At 40.0% G+C, this 19,866-nt stretch overlaps 1 protein-coding gene across 3 annotated transcripts in view; it reads right to left on the reverse strand.

Annotated features, from left to right (window-relative positions):
* Positions 1 to 1,286: 1,286 nt before the first annotated feature.
* Positions 1,287 to 19,866, reverse strand: part of SEMA6D (semaphorin 6D) — a 30,623-nt gene continuing 12,043 nt past the window's right edge. The window contains exons 2-19 of one of the 3 annotated variants that reach the window (XM_075160055.1): positions 15,055 to 15,211; positions 14,579 to 14,690; positions 13,918 to 13,978; positions 13,744 to 13,806; positions 13,552 to 13,653; positions 13,245 to 13,335; positions 12,848 to 12,967; positions 12,314 to 12,402; positions 11,362 to 11,579; positions 11,121 to 11,252; positions 10,769 to 10,924; positions 10,512 to 10,685; positions 9,654 to 9,794; positions 9,475 to 9,552; positions 8,581 to 8,642; positions 8,180 to 8,236; positions 6,164 to 6,331; positions 1,287 to 4,012 (exon numbers count right to left, since the gene is read on the reverse strand). In XM_075160055.1, the coding sequence (XP_075016156.1) occupies positions 2,709 to 4,012; positions 6,164 to 6,331; positions 8,180 to 8,236; positions 8,581 to 8,642; positions 9,475 to 9,552; positions 9,654 to 9,794; positions 10,512 to 10,685; positions 10,769 to 10,924; positions 11,121 to 11,252; positions 11,362 to 11,579; positions 12,314 to 12,402; positions 12,848 to 12,967; positions 13,245 to 13,335; positions 13,552 to 13,653; positions 13,744 to 13,806; positions 13,918 to 13,978; positions 14,579 to 14,690; positions 15,055 to 15,163 (3,237 nt within the window). In that variant the 5' untranslated portion in view covers positions 15,164 to 15,211 and the 3' untranslated portion in view covers positions 1,287 to 2,708. Of the gene's footprint in view, positions 4,013 to 6,163; positions 6,332 to 8,179; positions 8,237 to 8,580; positions 8,673 to 9,474; positions 9,553 to 9,653; positions 9,795 to 10,511; positions 10,686 to 10,768; positions 10,925 to 11,120; positions 11,253 to 11,361; positions 11,580 to 12,313; positions 12,403 to 12,847; positions 12,968 to 13,244; positions 13,336 to 13,551; positions 13,654 to 13,743; positions 13,807 to 13,917; positions 13,979 to 14,578; positions 14,691 to 15,054; positions 15,212 to 19,866 lie in introns of those variants that run through there. The other 2 variants (XM_075160054.1, XM_075160056.1) reach the window with 2 other exon arrangements.

Genomic DNA, 19,866 nt, shown 5'->3' on the forward strand with positions numbered 1-19,866 from the left:
GTCATATGGGCAACCCTGACTCTGTACTACACTCTACCACTGCATGCCAGTTACTTTGATGTTTTATATTTAACTCAGGAGGCTGAAAGTCATCTGCAGACACTCACGCTCCCTCAAGAACATGCATGTCAACATGTGGCTGCAATGAAAATGGAAAGACACCTGTGTGCGTCACCGTCCGCCTCTGCACGTCCCTGTAAGGCTGATGAGAGGATGTCTCTGTGCCTTCTTCACAGAGATATTAAAGGCAAGCAGAGTTTTTCCTCTATTGTAATCCAAACAATGCACCTAAAAACTAGCTTCGCTAATAAGGAAACTAGACACTCAGTACATTGGAATATTTTATTTTTGACTTTACATGCGGTGTTAAAAACCCAAAGAACGTATTATTTACACATCCACAATACAAGTTTACAAGATATCTATACATGTTAAAGTACTCTATAGTATAGAGCAGCTTCATTTAAGGGTTACTTTTTTTATGCCGTACCATTAAAAAAGATACAATCTGCGTTTACCTTTGCACAAATGGATAAAGCATCTTTTATTATTAAATTAACAGAATAAGGACTAGGTTGAATGTTAGAAATTTCAACATAAATACTGAGAGAACTCACATTACCATCTACAAGGCAGCACAATGTTACAGGAGGTTATCAGGGTTCACACACATTTATCTTTCGGTTTCACACAAGTCTGTATTAATTAATATTTGTAAAGTGAATTCGGATCAGTTTGTGTCTTTTGACAACCGAGTACATTTTTAATAGTTATTAATCTGTAGTGTTTTAGTTGCAAGACAGAAGTGTTTAGGAAGAGAGATCATTGATTTTTTGGATCCAGAGGTCTCAGGAAATAAATGCTCCTTACAGCCTTACAAGAAAAAATGACTACTTCTATCCTTTATTCTTTGTTCTGTAACAGAGATCCAGTTTTCAGCGACTAACCTTTTCTCCCCTTTGAACACATAACATAAATCTCCACCGTCTCTGAAACCCATTGCAGTTATTTGTCCCGCTAATTCATGAATACTCCTCTGCCATGGTTATTTCTATAGTTATGTTCAATAAACAATGTGGTAGTGTGTAGTTTGCAAGCTAAAATAGCCATCTGTGTTGAACATCAGCTGCAAGTGGATACTGTAAAACCTACTAAATAGCTTACACAACTTTAGCAGGTGTTCCATTACCCTAGAAACCTCATTTGATTTCACATTATAACTGTTTGATCCTTCAGAGAGCTGGAGTGGAATGTTTATCATGGTAAGGTGATTTAATGCTGCTGTCTTCTTGGATTGTAGGCTGCCTTTAGTTACTATTAATTATTTTCTTTTTTTTTTTTTTTTTTTTTTTTGGGTGCTGTTGAGGTTTTACAACTGGCACTCGGGAGATATGTGCTATAGTGAGACACTTGACAGATCTATTTTTTTTTTTAGTACTTTTATCATTTGCATGAATAAGGCACAAAATGCACAGATTCAGGTAAACTCACACATAATATTTACAGAATATTGTCATTACCTGCATGACTTTGGAAAAAAACCTTACATTACACAACAAAAACAAATTGATTGCACTACTGTTGAGTTTTCACAGACTGCTTCTGCCAGGCCAATTAATGTTTCTTCTTTTTTATTGACAAGAGTCTATCAGCGTGTAGGGCATTATTAAATGCAAAAAACGTAACCTTCTCTAGTTATACAGGCCTTTGCCAAGTGAATTGATTATTAGCTGCCCTCAATAAGAAGTACAGGGGCTCAAGTTCACAGTGTCCAGGTATTGGATGGAGGCACTGTGGAAACACAGTAAAACTCCCCCATTCCAGCCCAAAACACTGGATTTGAAATGCACAGCTCTGAATCAATAGCAGCACAACAGAGTTATGAAGTTAAACACATCTGCACTCTTTCACTGAGTGACTATTTCATCAAGGCGTTATCATTCAGAAGGCTGGCAGAGATGCGCAGTTCATCCTTAGCTGTCTCCAAACTGAACCCAGCAGGCTGCAGAAGGCGGAGTCATCTGTTTGTTCAGTCATGCTCAATGTAAACAATTCCATAGCATAAAAGATGCAATGGGAATCTAAGTACATCCTAGTGTGTACAGTACACACGCACATCCACACACACGCACAGCTTTATCTGTGGCACAAACAAAATGCCACACACGGAGAGGAAAAAAAAAAAATGCTACAGTTGGGCCAGAGACTGAATTCCAGCAAATTGATTATTAACCCAGATATTCATTGAGACATTACCATTTTCTGACATTTGTGCAAGAGGCAAGGTGAATGCATACATATTAAAATGTTCACATTTAATGGGAAGGACCACGCTTAATGGCAGTCTAAAATGGAACCCATTTTTTTTCAAGTATTTGCTTACTGATTTTTTTCCAATAACTTTTTCTTAGCTATTTAGAACAGTAAGGTAGCCCCCACCCCATTGTGCTACATGTCTCCTTAGCTCCAAACAAAAGAAATGTAATGACCAGCACTTTCCTTTGTTTTTTGTGTTTGCTCTCAGCAAGTACACGAAGTCTTGCTATAGCTACATGTGGCAAGACACAGATGTTGCTGAAGTAAAGACAGTTTCTTTGGCCACTTTGTTCTCTTTAATAACAAGCAAGTCTCTGTCTTACGTGTCTACCACAACATCATCTCACAACCTGTACAGGTCAATGCCACACTCATTTTTTAGCAGACATGTCCTAGTAACTGTATTTGTTCAGTGGTCTGACTGAAGTTGTCTGAGGAACGAATGAGGGTTTTGGTGGCACATCGGGTTTTAAGGAGGGTGTCCTCTTTATTCCTGTACGAGGAAGGGTGCCGTTGCTCGTGTAACTGCTTTGCCTGGACAAGGAAGGCTGGAGGTGAACGCTGACAGGCGTCCCTTGCATGTAGTCCATCTTTGTGCCTGCCGTGGGAGGCATGTACCCCCCACGATTAATACTAGGCTGTCTGGATAACAAAACACCATTTGGTGAGTTTAAGTTTTTAGGAAGGGCAGATATTGAATGCCTTTGTGAAGAATTTTTGTGATAACCTCTCTGCCTTTCCAAAGAGGTCATTGGTACTGCAGGAGTGGTGGGAACGTCCACTCGTTTTGTGGGGCTGTTTCTCGGAAGAGTTGATGGAGGAGAGTATAAAGATGCCTCCCTGTTGGGAACCTTAGGTGGGATCTCAGACATATTTCCCACTGGATCCAGCATTAAAGTCTGGTGGGCCACTTGAATATCTCCCATAATTGCTTTGGGATTACTAGTAGTTTCATTTAAGTGTTTCAGAAAATCATTCAGGGTGTTTCTGGAATCAACAGATCTCCTGTGGTCCCTTTTGCTGGATGGTTTCGTAAGTGGATGATCAATATGTTGCATCTTTTTGTCTGCCTTGTGTGCATTAGAATTTGAGAAAGACGTATTGTAATCATGGGTAGCATTGGGTAGAACGATAGCACTAGGAATATGTCCATGACTTAGAGGAGAGTGAGGTGGAGGACTGGAAGGAAAAAACTGAGGGCTTTTTAGTGGGGTTTCCTTTCGTGAAGCATTGAGGTTACTATGCACTTTGTCCGACTGACTTTTCATAGCCTGCAGAGTCTTTTGTTGAAGAACTGGTGTAGATTCGGGAGTTGGAAGCGCAGCTAATTCCGGAGGCTGGCCCCTGTGGTCCATCATCATGGACTTCGTATCACCGTTTGGTGGCAACTCCTTTCTGCTGGTCAACAGGTTTGTGTAAAGTTTGGGTGAATCAATGTTTTGTTGATATTCCTTGACGGGACTATCAAATAGCCCATTCAGTTTAGCAAAGCTCCCACTGGAGTCAGTACAGGACTGAGCCGATTCTGCATCTTTGTGTATTTTTCTGGATTTCCGTACAAATATATCCCGGTAACAGTAAACGGCCACTCCCGCAATAAAGGCTCCCAGGACAAAAGCGGCAAAGACACAAGTGATTAGGACATTCATATGTACCATTTGGTTGGACTCTCCTGATTGTACTTCCCACCTTACACCTGCAAAAGACATGCAGTAGATCATAAATCTACATGTACTTCATACTGATACGTTTCAGAAGAAGGTAGCCTCCCTCAGGGAAACGTCTATTAAGTGTTTGTAAGTGCTCTGTGTCTAGTGTTAGTGTAACTCAGCTGGATCCTGCAATCCACAGCACTGGTGAATGCAAATAATTTTATAAATAAAAATGACCGTGTGAGCATTGATCAGTCTAAATGAAGACTGTCCATTTTCTTTGATAATGAGGAATGCCTGTCGAAGCATCTCTCCTCGTACTATGTTCAGTTTAGCCTGTCCCCAAATTTCCTTTAAGGCTCACAAATAGGGGCCTGTATGCTATTAGCATTAACGGTTTCTGCTGGAAAATTGAGGTTAGAAGGTGCTACTGGGCCAGACAGCAATTAATAACTCATAGATGGATTTCTCTCTCAATTTTCTGCCCAACTCATAAATCAGTATCAGAAGAGAGACAGGATTATGCAAATGGCGTGCAAAACTGTTCAATGTACATACTGCATTGCTGTAACTATGTTCATGTAATATGGTGCAAAACTTGTAAACTAATACATCCATAGGTTGCTAGCCTTCGAGTGGCACACCTTGCATTATATAAGTGTACAATTTTTGTTCAAGATTATGGCACTCTATTAGAGCACTAATTTTTCTTTTCTTTTTTTTTTAGTCAATAATGAACATAAATACTTGCATAACATTAAAAATAACAACTTGCAAGTTTAAGTTATTAGAGAATGTTAAAATTTAGAAAACTTTTAGCTTAGACCAAGAAGTTAAATATTGGATTAGTTTTTTATTTGTGTATTAACAAGCTCCCTTTGTTTTTTGAGATTTTTAAAGCAACCACAGACATCTTGCAGCTAAGACAATGTTAGTTTTTAATGAAAGTAATTCTGTTAACTATCCCAAGGGATGTTAAAATGAAAGAGCAAGAGGGAAGGAACAGATTCACTTTTGTTAGAGGCAAGGCCTTTGAACATTGTTAATGTTCAGGGTTATAGGTTTTAACGGCACTGTGCAGAAGAAGAAAGAAAACATGAGTAAAGTTCACTAATAGCTGTGACACAAAATGTGATTCAGAACCAGGAGCAAATGATAACAAAAACTTAAAGCAAAACGGAAAATAACTGCAACAAATTAAAATGACAAATGCACTGCCATAATGGCTGACAGGAAACCTGATATGTTTTGGTGAATGGTAATAAAACAGAGATGGTTTTTGGCTGGTGAGATTTTCAGTAAATACAGAATTGTGCAAACATGTCTGTCACCTGGCTATTCTGTGTACCGATGACAACTTGTGTTAAGTTTTGGTTATGGGATTGGAAGCTTCTTGATTCTTTGACTACAATAGTCCTACTGAACTAAAGTCTTTGTTGCCGTAAGAGCCTAATCAAAGGTTCACTTAGCTGAAAGAATGGCTACAGAAGGATGAACTACATGCAAAGTATGTTTCTTTTTGTTTTTGGCTTAAAACCTGTGTATGTCTCTATGTAATGAGGTCATCTATGTAATGAGGTCATCTGTAAACTGATGCTCATATCCAGAGAATAAAAATTCAACACATCCTTACTCAGATCTGACTCACATTCTTCAGAAACATGCTGCAGGCGGGCAGAGTTTAGGATACGTCCCATTTAACGCATGGATCTATCATGGGGCTGTGCTTTGTTTTCTGTTCCCCCCCACCCCCCAAAAAAAAACCCACCCACAAACCAACCAAACAAAAAACCACCAAACCCCAAACATTAAGCTCTTGTAAGCAACCATTCATGAGGACTAATAGTCTTATCCAAACTAGACTGGTTTGTAAAACAACCTCCAGAGGTGCAGGTAAGTCTTGAATGTAATTTTTTTAATGCATCCAGAACTCCCACTGATTTTAATAAGAGCTTTGGAGCACCCCAGGAATAAAAGGCTGAGCTTATTATCTGCGCTTCCCATTATAAGCTCTAAGCAGCAGTTTGTACACCGGATAAGTAGGTATGAAAAACATGATTGCACTGTCTGCATATTCACAGGAAATGGGTGTAAAATATAGCCCAACAATCATGGCTGTTACATTTAAGCCTTAGACAATGCTGAGACTATCAGGTTTCCATTCAGCTGCAATGTATTCCCTGGTAAGGCCTTACCCTTTGGGACACCTGATAATGGATCAGAATAATCAGAAGTGTTTGGGTCATCTTGAACTACAAATTTCCGAGAGCCAGTCACTTTAGGTTTCCAGGAACCAATCACTTTAGGTGATATAACTGGGATACTTGCCATTGTGGTAATGGAAGCTGAGGAGAACTCCATGTCTGTGGTGGCAAACAGATTTTTATTAATGTGTATTACAGTCAGGCTTTCCTCACTGTTTCATGGCACATCTAAGCTATAGCTGGAGACAGTATTTAATGGGAGTTACATGTCAGAGCAAAATGTGACCCCCTACACTCTGCAGAAGTACAGAGGACTGATTAAAATCAATTGGTTCAAAACTTTAAGTATTAAAAAAATACATTAAAACATCAACAGCTGCTAGCCAAAAAGCCAAAGAAGTCAAACAGGAAAGCAGTGCAAACGTTAAAGTAAGCAACTGGTGGAGGTGAAAAGCACAACTTATTCTATTTAATTGCTATATTCTTCACTGGAGACAACATACTTGGCTGCCTTTTAAACATCTTCAAAAAAAAAGAAGTTACTTGGAAAGAGACACACTCATGACAGGTTACACCTGAGAAACCAGATCAGCTCCATTAGTGCTATTATGGTATACCAGGAACTGCTGAATGAGCCATTTCTACAGGTGGGGATGAAAGGAATGTTTTTAACCCCTATTTTGTAATGGTTCCTAAGGAACAACGTTGCATAGATTCTGGCTCCTCTGTAGTACATTTGCTGAACAGAATCACCATAGCCTAGGTGAAAATACACGAGGAAGAAACACATAAAATTGGGTTTACAATCCGAAGTCTAATTTGCACACTCAAGTATTTTGTGTTCACTGTCCCAGTAGTCTTAGGCATGAATGTCTATGGCTCGAGATCTGACTGAGAAACGTACTTCAAAAGCACACTCATTCAGGACCTGAAAATAAGGTTCAGTTGTATCTGTGCCCTAAAATACCACTTTTAAAATTCAGTTGATAAAGTAAACATTTATGCAAGCAAGGAGGCATTTCCATGTAACACAGTTTTGTTTTGCTTTTCTAAGTGAGTCTCTAACTTACAGTATGGGTAAATATATCTGGAAAATGTTTGTCTCAAACATTACTTCTTGTCAAGTTACAGAAGTGCAAATATCATCAGAAACCAAAACACAAAATAATGTTCTTGTTGCACTCTTACAAATTTAACATACAAATAGATTATTTTCATATTTGTCAATCAGAAATGTGCCCTTGGTTTGAAAGCAAAGACCAAGTGCTGGGAGCAAAGACTGGAAAATAAGGGCTCGGTCTTGCTCCTGTTGAAGTCAACACAGGTTCTGCTTTTGGGTTCACCAGAGGAGCACTGGGTCCTGTCTTCCTGAACACCAGGGGCTGACGGTGAAAACACTACTAGAAAAATCACTGAAGGAGAAAAGGACGTGAAAGTCCATCTGACAACAACGCATAAAGTTTTTTCTAAGCCACCTTTGTCCACACAAGTCCTCATTCAGCTACACAGTTTGTGATGTTAAATTTTTTTCCATTAGCACAAACTACTTCAAACATTTCAAAAATATAGAAATACACATTTTAGAAAATGTGTATTTGTGCAAAAAGCTTGCTGGGAAAGAAGGAAAAGAGGAAAGGAGAGGTAAGGAGGAAGATGATGAAATTCTGCCATTCATCTACTAGAGATGACCAATAGGGCATTCACAAATGCATGGCTGGGTATAAAGAGTAAAGCTTAGTGGACTTTCGTGCAGTGAAGATGTCATCTATGTTAATCAGGCTCTTCAATAAAAGATGTCTCAATAAATAATGAGCTGTTAACATGCGGCTACACAGGGTGAAGTGCTGAGTGAGAAGAGTCTGACTATCTTTACCATCAGTGGGAACATGAGTAAAAGCACAAAAATGGAGGATTGCCAACTGTGCAAAAGGAAGGAAAAAAGGGCTGAAAATGCTGAACTGAAGGAAAGTAAAGGTCATTAATTCAAAAAAATTAAAAAAAACTAACCAGATGTTGGGTCGCCAAATATTTTGTAATCTGGTGTAGCTGTAGTAGGCAAAATTTCTAAAAGAATTAAAGGAACAAGTAATCAGTAAAAAGTAACAAAAAGAAAGCAAAAGATCTCAAACCTGAGTAATGGAAAATAAAAACTAAAATATTACTGGTTACAAAAAATAAATTCTTCAATACTTTGCTGTAGACCCCAAATAGTTGTAAACTGGTGACGGAAAGATAAAACTCTGCCACCCAGGACCAAAAAGCTCAGCTTTGTGAACGTTCACAGTAACACCAGGTGATGTGTTCATCATGTTACTGAAAAGCTCATCATAAATTTAACATCCATAGTGAGGTGTGGCCACAGACTACTGTTGAGACATTATAAACGAGCAGCAATGACTATGCCTTACCATGGCAGTCCCCAAGCTGCGCTGTGCTGCCATATTCAACATCTTGTATATATCCTCCGGTGCTGTGGTTGTATGAAACAAACAAAGAGAACCTGCAATTAACAGTATTAGTAGGGAAACAAATGGTGATTTTTTTTTTTTCTGGAAGCACCAAATGGAAACATACACAAGAGCTATGGTCAAAAAAATTGTTTTGCAAAATGCACAAGTTAGTTATAACCAGGCTTTAAAACTATATACGTGCTTATGCCAGGAAATAGAGAAAAAAAAAATTCCCTTTTTTCAGCAACTTCATCATGTCTTCTACACTGGGTGTGCCCTTGGTTTTAGATACAACTGTCCAATTATACTAGTTAAAGTTTGCACTGGCCTGCTACAATGGCCTCTTTTTAAGATACAGCTGCTAACGCACTATATATTACAGACTTGATTTGTGCAAAATGCCTTTGGTATGCATATATTTCACTCAAGCTCCAGTGTGAAGGCAAAATTTTACTCTTTTCCCACTGTGAATCCTGTGCTTTCATATCGGCAATTGACTGTGCCCTGGCCACGAGCACACCTGGGAGGGGAGCCCCAGTACTGTCCTCTCTGAGCTGCTCAGGTTTGCAGGGAGCAATTTCTTGCCTTCCTGCTTCCAACTGCTCTTCCTACAGGTCTGCTTGTCCTCCCCCACACATGTAAAACTCCCACTGAAAGCAAGTCTTCACCTAGAGACTGCAGAATTAGGTCAGATTTTAGCATTCTGTTCTCTTACATATACAGTACACTGAAAAAACATCCCTAAAAAAATGGATATTTATTGAGTGCAAGGGAACAGGCATAGGATATGAGCTCGTGTGGTCTATAAAGCATATGTAGAGATGCCGGGCTTATTTGAAAAGCAGTACTTACAGCATGCCTGGTGTCACTCTTCCACATGCCTCGTGGTCTAACCAGCCACAGTATGGGTCCCGTGAAGCAATACATGCCCTTGCAAGAGAAAAACCCCAAAAAATCATGCATTTTTTACTTCCTTCCCAAGAAATGTTGGTGCCCGTCCTTTAAGGGGGAGTTCAGGAATGGGGCCGTACTTTTTACATGACCCGTGACGCTCACACCGACTCAGAGGAATTCTAATGACGCAGCTGGAGAATGCCACGAACAGAGCATGGTGGTCTCTATCCAGCTGAAGGGAAATGACTCTTCTGTCCTCCTCGCTCTCAGCATTACACCTGTTCAGCAAAAGAAGGGGAGCCCATTATTTTAGTAACTGTACTACTTTGTGCAGCGCTTACACTGCAAACATTTTATTTATTTATTGTCTGTGTAGATATGGAAAAGAGACTTTTTACATATATAAGTGTAACTTACCAGTCTTTGCTGAGTGATTTCTAAACAAACCTATGGGTTATCAAATGCCAGCTTCTGGCTCTTATTTACAGCTAGGTGACAATTTCGCTGATCTACGTAGGAAAAAAATCCAAATCCACTTTCTTTGTTCTCTCAGTCGGCATAAATATCTCGACAGAGCAGAACAGGAGTCCTGTATTGGACTTCCATTCCCAAATTCTTTGCACCAGAATAAAAAGTTTAAAATGATTAGACATAGTTTATACATTATTGGTCACTCTTGAGAAACCTCAAGATAAGCTCACATCATTTCTTTTTAACAGCAGCAGATAGTTCTGACGTTTCATATTCAAGAAGAAGTGTATCTATTTGTGGAAGAATTAGACTGTGTCACTGACGTCACTGGAGTGGAATTAGGTTGTTCACTCAATCCATGCAAAATGACCAAATATTTTCAGGTTCTTCAACATGAGGAACACCGTGAAATGACAAACAAGTGGTGATGCTGGTGATAATGAGTTGGTTTTCGTTTACCATAATTTTTTTTAGCTAGCTACCAAGGACTAGATGAAGAGCTTAGGTGTTCTGGTAACACTTACTTTGCATGATTATATGCTTCAATCTCTTCCAGTAATACGCTGTCATTCAAAGAAAAAGGCCTGGTCTTTGCCAAGATTTTAAGTACTACTCCTGCTTCAGAGCCAACAAATATGACTGTATAGTTCTGGTAAGGTCCAGCAGCGTGGTCTACAGCAATTGCTGTCAATCTGTACCTACCAAGACCAAAAGGCATCTCATTAAGAGCACGTTTTCTTGTTTTCCTTTTCACACACGTTATTTTTGAACGGTGTCATACCTGACACGTGTTTTGGTAAACCAGGGCTCTTCAATGACTGAGGGAACAGCTGAATCCATCAAAGGATGAGATTTGATGAAGGAGAGTGTTTCGTCTGGGAAATCAATGGAGGTTTTGTAAGCCTCTGCTAGGCCATGTTTTGCACAGCAGCCAGGTCTGAAAGGAGAACAACATTGTTTTCCTCTTGGTATTTTAGTTAATGAGAGAAGGCAGCCTGCTAATGAGCGTCCTTATGGCCAAAGTGTAAAGCTTTGCTTTGGTTTTTACCCGACAAGATGCTCAAGAGTGCAGCTGATTTCAGGTAGCTCTTCACAAGGACAATATTATGGCATCATGAGTAAGAACCTTTTACCTTGGCTTTGGCACTTTGTCTTCAGGTACAGCTGTCCAAACAGAGTCAGGAGTCTTTTGTTCTTTAAATCTCCCTTTGAAGACTTTCTCAATGTCATCCATGCTGAAAGCACACACTGCTGAACCAGGGATGCTGTAAAATAAAAAAAAAAAGTTGCAAGAACTCAGACGGCAATGGCACCGACCTCAGTGTAAGACAGAACCAGAGAACTATCTTTGATGTACGGTTGCTCGTCTCTCACCTGTTAAGCTGTGTGGTGAATACACCGACAACCGTGGGGACTCCATTGATTTCTATTATGTCTGTGATAGACTGCAGAACATCAAAGTAGAAGAATGAATCCCCGGGAACTGAGCAGTTGAGCCGAGCTTTCAGAAAGGATGTCCAATGTTTTTCCAGGACTCTTTGGGACCCCCCCATGTCATTTTTGCATATGCGTGCCACACGGGAATACACAGCCTGTGAAGGGCAAAAAAAAAAAAAGGAAAAGGGAGAAAAGCTTGAGAGACGCAAGGAAAACAGTGCTTGTTTCTGAGCTGTTAATAAAACACCAAAGATAATTTTGTTAACAGGAAGCTGCCATTTATCTGCAGAGAAAGGATGAAAGCAAGCAGTGTTTAGCTCATGGTACACAGGCATGTTAACGTATCACCAAGCAAATGCAATTCTGCAGCTTGTCCCCACCCTTTTTTCCCTTCAAAATCATAGTTAGTGAGATTTAAAGACTTCAGTTAACCATGTGTAAAGGATTTAATAATTTATTATAGAATGTCCTTCCATGGTGAGGCATGACTGTACTCTGTACTGGCATGACTGAATTATTCAATATCCAGGGACATTAGAGAAACTTCTTTGAAACTCTTCTTTTGTTTCTTTAACAAGCATGAAAAAACCCTCAGATTTTCCATTACTTGCCACAAGTGTTAAGGCAACAGCAATACTAAAACATACCTGTAGCGAGCTTGTCTAACAGCAAGGCATAGAGAACAGAAACAACTTTTTGGTTGAAGAATGCACTGTTCTGTTTCTCTCCCCCCGCCCCGCCGCAGATTATAATGATGGGAAAACTATGCGAACTTTGTACTAGTCCCTACCTCGTATTGCAAACTGTGCTTGTTACTGGTACTGTTTTAGGACGATCTCATTCTGCTAAGACTCATGGCTACCTGACAGCTCGCTGAGACAATACCTACCTTGCCTAAATTATTGTGCTCTACAGCAATTTCTCGGAAGAAGAAATAAACGTAGTTCCCGTATTCTATGGCATGGAGGAAGTGTGGTTCTGTAAGAAAGAGCAAAAAGGTTACTTCAAAGAACTACTCAATCGGCACATGACACTGACTGCGCTGTGTGACTTGGCGGCTTCTCCACAGGTCCATACCAGCTAACATGAGCTCCCGTCTTCCAGATACTTTAGGATGTCCAAATATGGAACTTAAATGAACTTGAAGTCTTTAATGTTGGCTAACGGACTGTAAAAAGGCCTCAGAGGAATTGCATTTCAGCGAAGGTATTTTGTTCCTGCAGATTCATTCATTGATGTATTTAACAAAAATTCTCCTTTACCTCTATTAAACTGCTTTCTTATTGTAATCATACTGTACTGAAAGCCGCATATATGCTGACATTGTAGCATGTGTAAAGCATGTTGGCTGTGAATTACCTGGCCCTCTGTGCCACTGAAATTACATTTGCCATGTGTATGGGAAAATACTCCCCCAAATTACCTTTTATCCATTTGGAATCATACTTTATTGTTCTTAGGGCAGATCCATCCCCCATGCTGCGATAAATAACAGCATCACTTGCCAGGAAATCTGCTACTGTTGCCGAATACAATTTTCCATCTAAAACGGAAGTTGAAAATGTGGTATTAAGAGGCCTTTAATAATCTACAGAATTCTGACTAGCCTGTATTTTTCCCCATTTCTTTACTGCCACTCTTCCCCAAGATGCTGTAACCTATTTATTAACAGGTCAGCTTCTGATCCTTTGGAGGCCCTTTAAAAAATTTAAGAGGAGGGGCACCATGACACCTTTAGCTTTCCTGTGCTTGCTTTAAAAGCTCTCTGGCTCCTTTGGTGTCATTAATCATTTAGACTCATTACAAGCAAAAGTTCTTACCAGCAAAGAGGGCGACATTGGTTTGTCTGGCATCAAATGGGCATCTTGCCAAACCACTAATTTCCTCCCCATCATACTCTAAGGTATTCAGCTAGAGAAGAAAAATAAATGGGTGATAGTGTCATTTCTATTTTGTACACTGGCACAAAAGCATAACATTGTCTTTCCAGAAAACTTAATTGAGCACATTGGCTTCTGTCTGTTTTTATTTCACCTTGAAGCACTTTCCAATCTGGATGTATTTGCTATAGCATGATTAGGGCAAGCAAAACCAGTAACAGATTAATAACATTTTCAATATTCTTACCCGATAGTATCTGCACATAGGGTTAAACGCATTTGTTCCACAGACAAACGCCATCTCATCATTTCTTGGAACAAAGACTTTAATGAAGTTATGGCATTCATCCTGAAAAGAGAGTAAGATGTATTAATCACAGACTTCACATATATAATAAATATTAGTGTTGTTTTTCTACAACGTACGTGCTAAACTTACTTTATGTTTGCCTTTCATAGCACAGTTCTCTCTGTCCTGCTGCCTTGACCTCCATGTTAATTTCTGTTAAATCAAACCAGAAAAGAACATTTGATTTCCTTTCCACAAAAAAATCTTAAAAAAATTAAAACCAAAGAAAATACCTCTCCCTTGCCAGCACCTGTATCTACTCACCTTGCTTGGAGTAACTTCCGATTTTGGAACTTCATTTAAGTTTACAGTGTAAACTTGGTCCCTGTTTGCAAAGAGTAAAAAGACACAAGTAAATTCTTTAATCCATTAGCCTTATTTTTAATAAGCTAAATCTGTTTTTAGAGTGTTTTGTTAGACCAGAAACTTCTATGGAATGCTTATGCATTTTCTGTGTTTAATACAAATCGGAGAAGATTGGTCATGGGCAACATGGGGTGGTTTTGATTTTAATTGGTGTGGTCCTTAGATAGCACCTACAGTGTCCAGCTATCCATCTCTGTCTTTCCATTCTGTTGAAGACCAATCTGGACTGTAAATATTCAAGTGTGTTATCCTCACTTCCTACATCCCTGATGTGTCAGTCCAAGTTTAAAATGATCAGGAGAGGTTTTTATCAGGGCAGTAATATAAAAGAGGGAAAAAGAGTATTTGATCATTGGTTTTAGCATAACTACAGTAACTGCAGCCTTCAAATCCAATTTTCATGCACTGGCCATAGATACGGTTTATTTCTCTGGGAAGTCCTCCCCCAGTTCTAATTTCTATCATATTCTGCAGATTTTTCTAAATGAATTTTACACATTAATGCAAAACTAGAAGAGAAAAGAATTTTAATCTAATGAACTGAGTGAAGGAAAATTACCTGCCAGCGATATAAAGTGTGTCTCGAATTTTCAGCATCAGTTGGAAGTCCAGTCTGTGCTGAGATTCATTGCCTGAAGGGCGTCCTCTAAATACTGGATATTGCCTTGAATCTGCAAGTAAAAATGGGCTACACCATCACTCAGGATTATAGAGCTAAAGAATCAATATATGGCATTGATTAGCTGTATATACTAGGTGTAGAAGGGTTTAAACTAAATTCCTTGAGTAATGTCTTGAATATAAATGAGAAAAAGATGGCTAATGTCAGCAAATGTTCTTTTTCCTGAAGTTATTGCTGTATTTCTGATTGCTTTTTTAAGAAAATGATTAAGTGTTCTATTAAAGATACAAAGCCAGTAAACACATTTCAATTTGAAAGAAAACAGACTTTTTTTTTTTTTAACATCCCAAGGAAAAAAAAACCCAGATTAAAACTTTTTCCCTGGTGGTTAGCACCATTTGCAGATTACTTACAGTGGTAGTCAACAATGTTAATAGGGTCCTCATCTTCAGGGAAGCTGACAGCTCGGCACTGGGACAGACTCATTAGCATCACGGAGGCACAAAGCAGAGGAAGCCTCATGGCTGGTGAAAGACGAGTACCACCTTTGTGGCAACACTGTTTAACTACCTGGAAAACAGGAACACGCCAGTGAGATTTCAGTGGCACAGGACAGTAAACGTGACTTCCTACGGCAGAAGAAGGGATTTTTCATTTGTATTTGAGCACTGGCAGCAGTGGACTAAATTGGTGCTTATGAAAGGCTCCTGTATGTTGATGGAAAACTGCTCCGTGACATATCCTTACTTAAAGCTGCTCTGAAACATATTGATGTTTGCTAATTTTTCGCTGGATTTACAGGCATTTCTGAAGAAGCTGATGACTGTCAGCCCATTTAATTCACAGGAATCACAAACAGAACATGCAGGCTGCTGACCTGGCAAGAAAAATTGTCAAACTTGGGATTAGAATTTTAATTAAACTGCAATCTCTTTCCATCCCCTCTATCACTGAATGTCATCCAATAAAACGCTTTCCCCATAAAATACCTAAATCTTATCCACAAGAAGTCATGACACACACAATCTGTCTGAACATCCATGCCATGTTTTAAAATTATTGCTTGTTTCCAGCCTGTGCATCATAATACTAAGCCTAACATGCTCGTTGCAAAAGACCTTATGTCTAGGACCAGACACTTGATGCTCTGCCTTGTGCAGTAATTTACACATGTGCAAAGTAAATGTGAAAATGCTGCTTCTGCAGTGTGACAGTGCTTGTCACACGCTTTGCAAGGGTGGCAAGACACTCAAACGGGGGCACAACGCTGAACTGGGTTCCTAAGATGCCGCTTTCCCCCTAATTCTATTTGTCACTGTAGAAAGCTAGCAACCTCAGAGACTTTCACGGTGGGTTTTTTTGTGCCTGTGTGTGCTCTATAGATTACACAGCACATATTATGATAGCACCACAACATTATACAACAAAGCTTTTAAGAGGGGAAGGGAAACATAACTTCTCCAATGAAACCGCAGGGATATTTTAGTCAGCAGAATGTAACTACTCAAGTTGCAATTTGGGTAGGATGCAAGAAAACACATCTCAAAGTGAAATGCAATCCTTAATGACCACAAGTGGTCTGGGCAGGGGTCATATTTCTCATTAGAAACCTGGCAAATGTAGTACTATTCCCTCCTCCAACCTTTTGGAGGCATTCATTCAGCCCCGATTCACAGGTCAGAGCTTTGAGTCACCAGCTCAATGCCTTGCAGTTGCTCAAATTGGTTATTAAACACTTTGTCTAAACAGAAAAAAAGAAGCCTTTCCCTTTTAATGTTTCAAGAATTTTTGCAACATGTACACGTTGCCAGCACAAAGTGCCAGGCCTGATCCAGCAAAGCACATAAGTATTAATCATTTAATAATTTGAAAAGCAATTAAAAAACCCCTTCATAACAACACTTAACCTTTCAGTATCGTTTACTGGGGATGAAAATACGGTATTCGTTAATTGATACTACGGCTGGCTAGGGGCAGGTCTTCTTCCTTCCACTGAGGAAGGCTGCTGAGCTCTGTCAGTTCAGGCTGGACTGTGAGGAGACCACCTTAAAGGCTGATAATATTTGGTGATCGGGGTGTGGGTGTCGTCTGAATGCCTGTCCATTACGGACTGACCTGAAAAAAAGCATTTTCCACTGTTACTGATATTTCTATATCTCAGTCCACCAGTCCAGAACGAATGGGCTCTGTTCTTAGTCAAGATTGATGAGTGCAGTGGTTAATAAACACTAACGATTCCTGGCACTTTCCCTCTGCTCTTCCTTGTCCTGACATGGCCTCTTCAGCTGAAGCATCTTGCGTTAAATTACTAATGAGCAAACTTAAAACAAACTGGAATTAATAAAGTTAGTGAAATTAGTTCTTTCTTGTGAAAGCACCATTAGAGCAAAGTCCTGCAGCACAGTGGTTCCCAGACAGAATAACAAATCATTAATGGTTACACAATCTTTTTTTCTTGGTCTTTTTTTCAAGAAAAGCAGGCTCCAAATACCCAACCCACTGCTATCCCAGTGAAAGAAGGGAAAGGGGAGGCACATAAACTGTACGTTGAGTCAGCGCACAGTAACATCTGTAAGGTGCTTAGTAAAAGTCCTCCTCGTTTTCTTGGAGAACAAATGAATACAAATTGCCAAAGAGCAAGAAGCTCTCCCAGCCATGTAGGCTTTAGCCAGCAGAAGATGAGGCTGTTCGTGGCCCACACATCATGACTGAAAGAGATCCTGGCCTGGCTGCAAAAACGTGCACAGCCTGCACACTGTACAAGTTCTGCCAGTATCAAGCATGGGCATGTATTAGGAAGTTTCTTTTTTCCCCTCTCTTACCTCCCAGTATCCCGTCTAGGAAGAATTCACTGGGGCAACAAATAGGAAACTTAAATGTAACCTGCCTTACAAAGGCAGATGCTGTCTTCTGGACTGAGGAAATGGCTGCAGAGAACAACAGGGCAATTCGCTGTGTATTGGCCACGACAATTGTGACCCAAAACCAAACTGTCACAAAACCAAAAAGGAAACGACTGAAATGCCAGGTAAACAAAGAGAGTATCAGTTCTCTCAATGAAATTCAAATTTCAGGGGGTATATCATACTCCCTAAAACAAGGCAAAGTTTTGTAGATGTAAAACCACGGGATGTGTCTCCCTAGAGATTGCATCCAAAGCAGAAACAAACTCACATTTATGTCTTCCTCAAAAAAAACCCCAAACCTCTGATTATACTCCAGAGAGGAACTCTGAGAACATAAAAGGCAGGAACAGTTATGTTCAGCAATCGCTTTTAACTAAACATCACCTGTCACAAGTCTCTATCAAAGAAAATGTCTACATCTGCATGAAGCACAGACCTTTGTCATGACAAGAGAGAAAAGCGGACAGAGAGCTCGACTGGATCAGCAAACCACAGGCAATCACTTCCTACCAGCCAGGTAAGAAGTACAGATTTTTTATTTTGCTTGTTAAAATATTACAAGAAAATGAGCAGTAGCTCTGATTTCCAGCTACATATGAAAAGAAAATGCACCTGCTTTAAGAGGCTTTTAAATGCACCTCTTAGCTGGCTGGACACAGGCTTGAGATCAGAACCACTGAAAAGAGAATAAACTTGGAAGAACAGCTGTTCCCTGCATAATCAGAAAAATGGGCTCCATCTAGCCCTTGGAACAGGAGTTTATGACAGTCAGGTGTGTGCTTCTGGTAGACACAGATAGGCTGGTGTGAAAGACATAATTCTTGCCACATTCAAACCTTTTAATGGAGGCCACTACTGGGGACTACAAATTACAATGCTGAAGTATCTGTTTGGACCAGAACAGCTGATTATGAAATGCTGGCATTTCTATCTTCAAGAAAATGCAGAAAACAATCATACTCTGGGTCTGATTATTTTCCCCCAGCCAGGATTCAGACCAGTCTCTGATTAATTTCTCTTATAAATTGCATTCCTAGCATTTCTGCTAGGAAACAATTCACGGCAAGTGCAGTGTTTGGAAATTACCATATTGCTATCCCTGTTTTGCAGCTGGGGAATTGAGGCACAGATCAAGGCTGAATTTGTGACCAAGGCCAACCACCAAAAAAAGCCTTTTCAAAGGATCTGAGCTGCTCTGGGTCATACGTGTTCACTCCTCGCAGCACAGGCAAATTGGCTGGTGTCACCCAGGTGGAAAAGCTAGTAACAGATCAGAGATCTTCTGGCCATTTGGTCTATGCCATAACTAGTTGTGTCTGCAAATACAAAGAAATAGAGGTAGAAATGTTAACTGGTGGCACAAATCCACACTGGTAAAGAGGACAGCCGCCTGACTGAAACAGGCCTCAGGGCAGGTGCTGTTGGTCAAGTGGAAGGCAGGCAGTTGTCCCAAGTAATAAACTGGCTCTTTGGGGCTGGCACCTTTCAATCTCAGATACGAATCCCATCCTTCAATTCCTGATTGGGGGAATCCAGAGAAGCAGGATATCATTTCTCTTAAAATATGAGCCCTCCTTCAAACAATCACACATGAAGGGGAACAGGCTGGTGTTTCTTGCCCATTAATCTACTCCAGCCTTTGACAACGCACTGGTGACACTCCATCAATCATCTTTCCGTGCGCTACCATGTAGAAGAGGAGGGGGAAGGGAAAGGGCATTCAGCCAGCTGGAGAGAAGCAACACATAAAATAGCTTCAAACCAGACTGATGCAATATCTTGTATTCGCGCAAAAAAAAAAAAAAAAATTTCTTAAAAATCTCCTTAACACAATAAATGCTTCTCAAAATGCTAAGTGCAGACAGGAGCGTGGTATGGCAAATCCAGGCTGAAGTTCAAGACAGGTCAGAACAAAAGATATATCCTAAAAGTTAGTTCACTTGTGGAGAGTTTGGCGAGGCAAAGGAGAAAAGGGTTGCAATAATAAAAGCTGAAAAACAGGCACATAACATGAAAAGGCTTAAACGACTACATCGTCTTCCTTCTCCACCAGACACAGGGCAAAATCAGGCTGTTGGGTGAGATCAAGGATCTCCTCTGTGCTTGGAGGTATGCGTTAACCATAATATTGAGGGGGGACAGGCAGAATTGATTAGTAATATGCTGAGCTTAGTCAATTTATGTGATGTGGTTTCCCACAATCCCAAGTGACTGGACTTTGACAGATCAGAAAATCCCTGTTGTCCTCTGTTCCTTCCTGCATGCAAATGGCTCCCTGAGGGCACTAATTAGTGCAAATGTACTAACTGGTGCATTTCT

The sequence above is a fragment of the Calonectris borealis genome, chromosome 11 (assembly GCF_964195595.1).
Source record: "Calonectris borealis chromosome 11, bCalBor7.hap1.2, whole genome shotgun sequence".
Classification (NCBI taxonomy): Eukaryota; Metazoa; Chordata; class Aves; order Procellariiformes; family Procellariidae; genus Calonectris; species Calonectris borealis.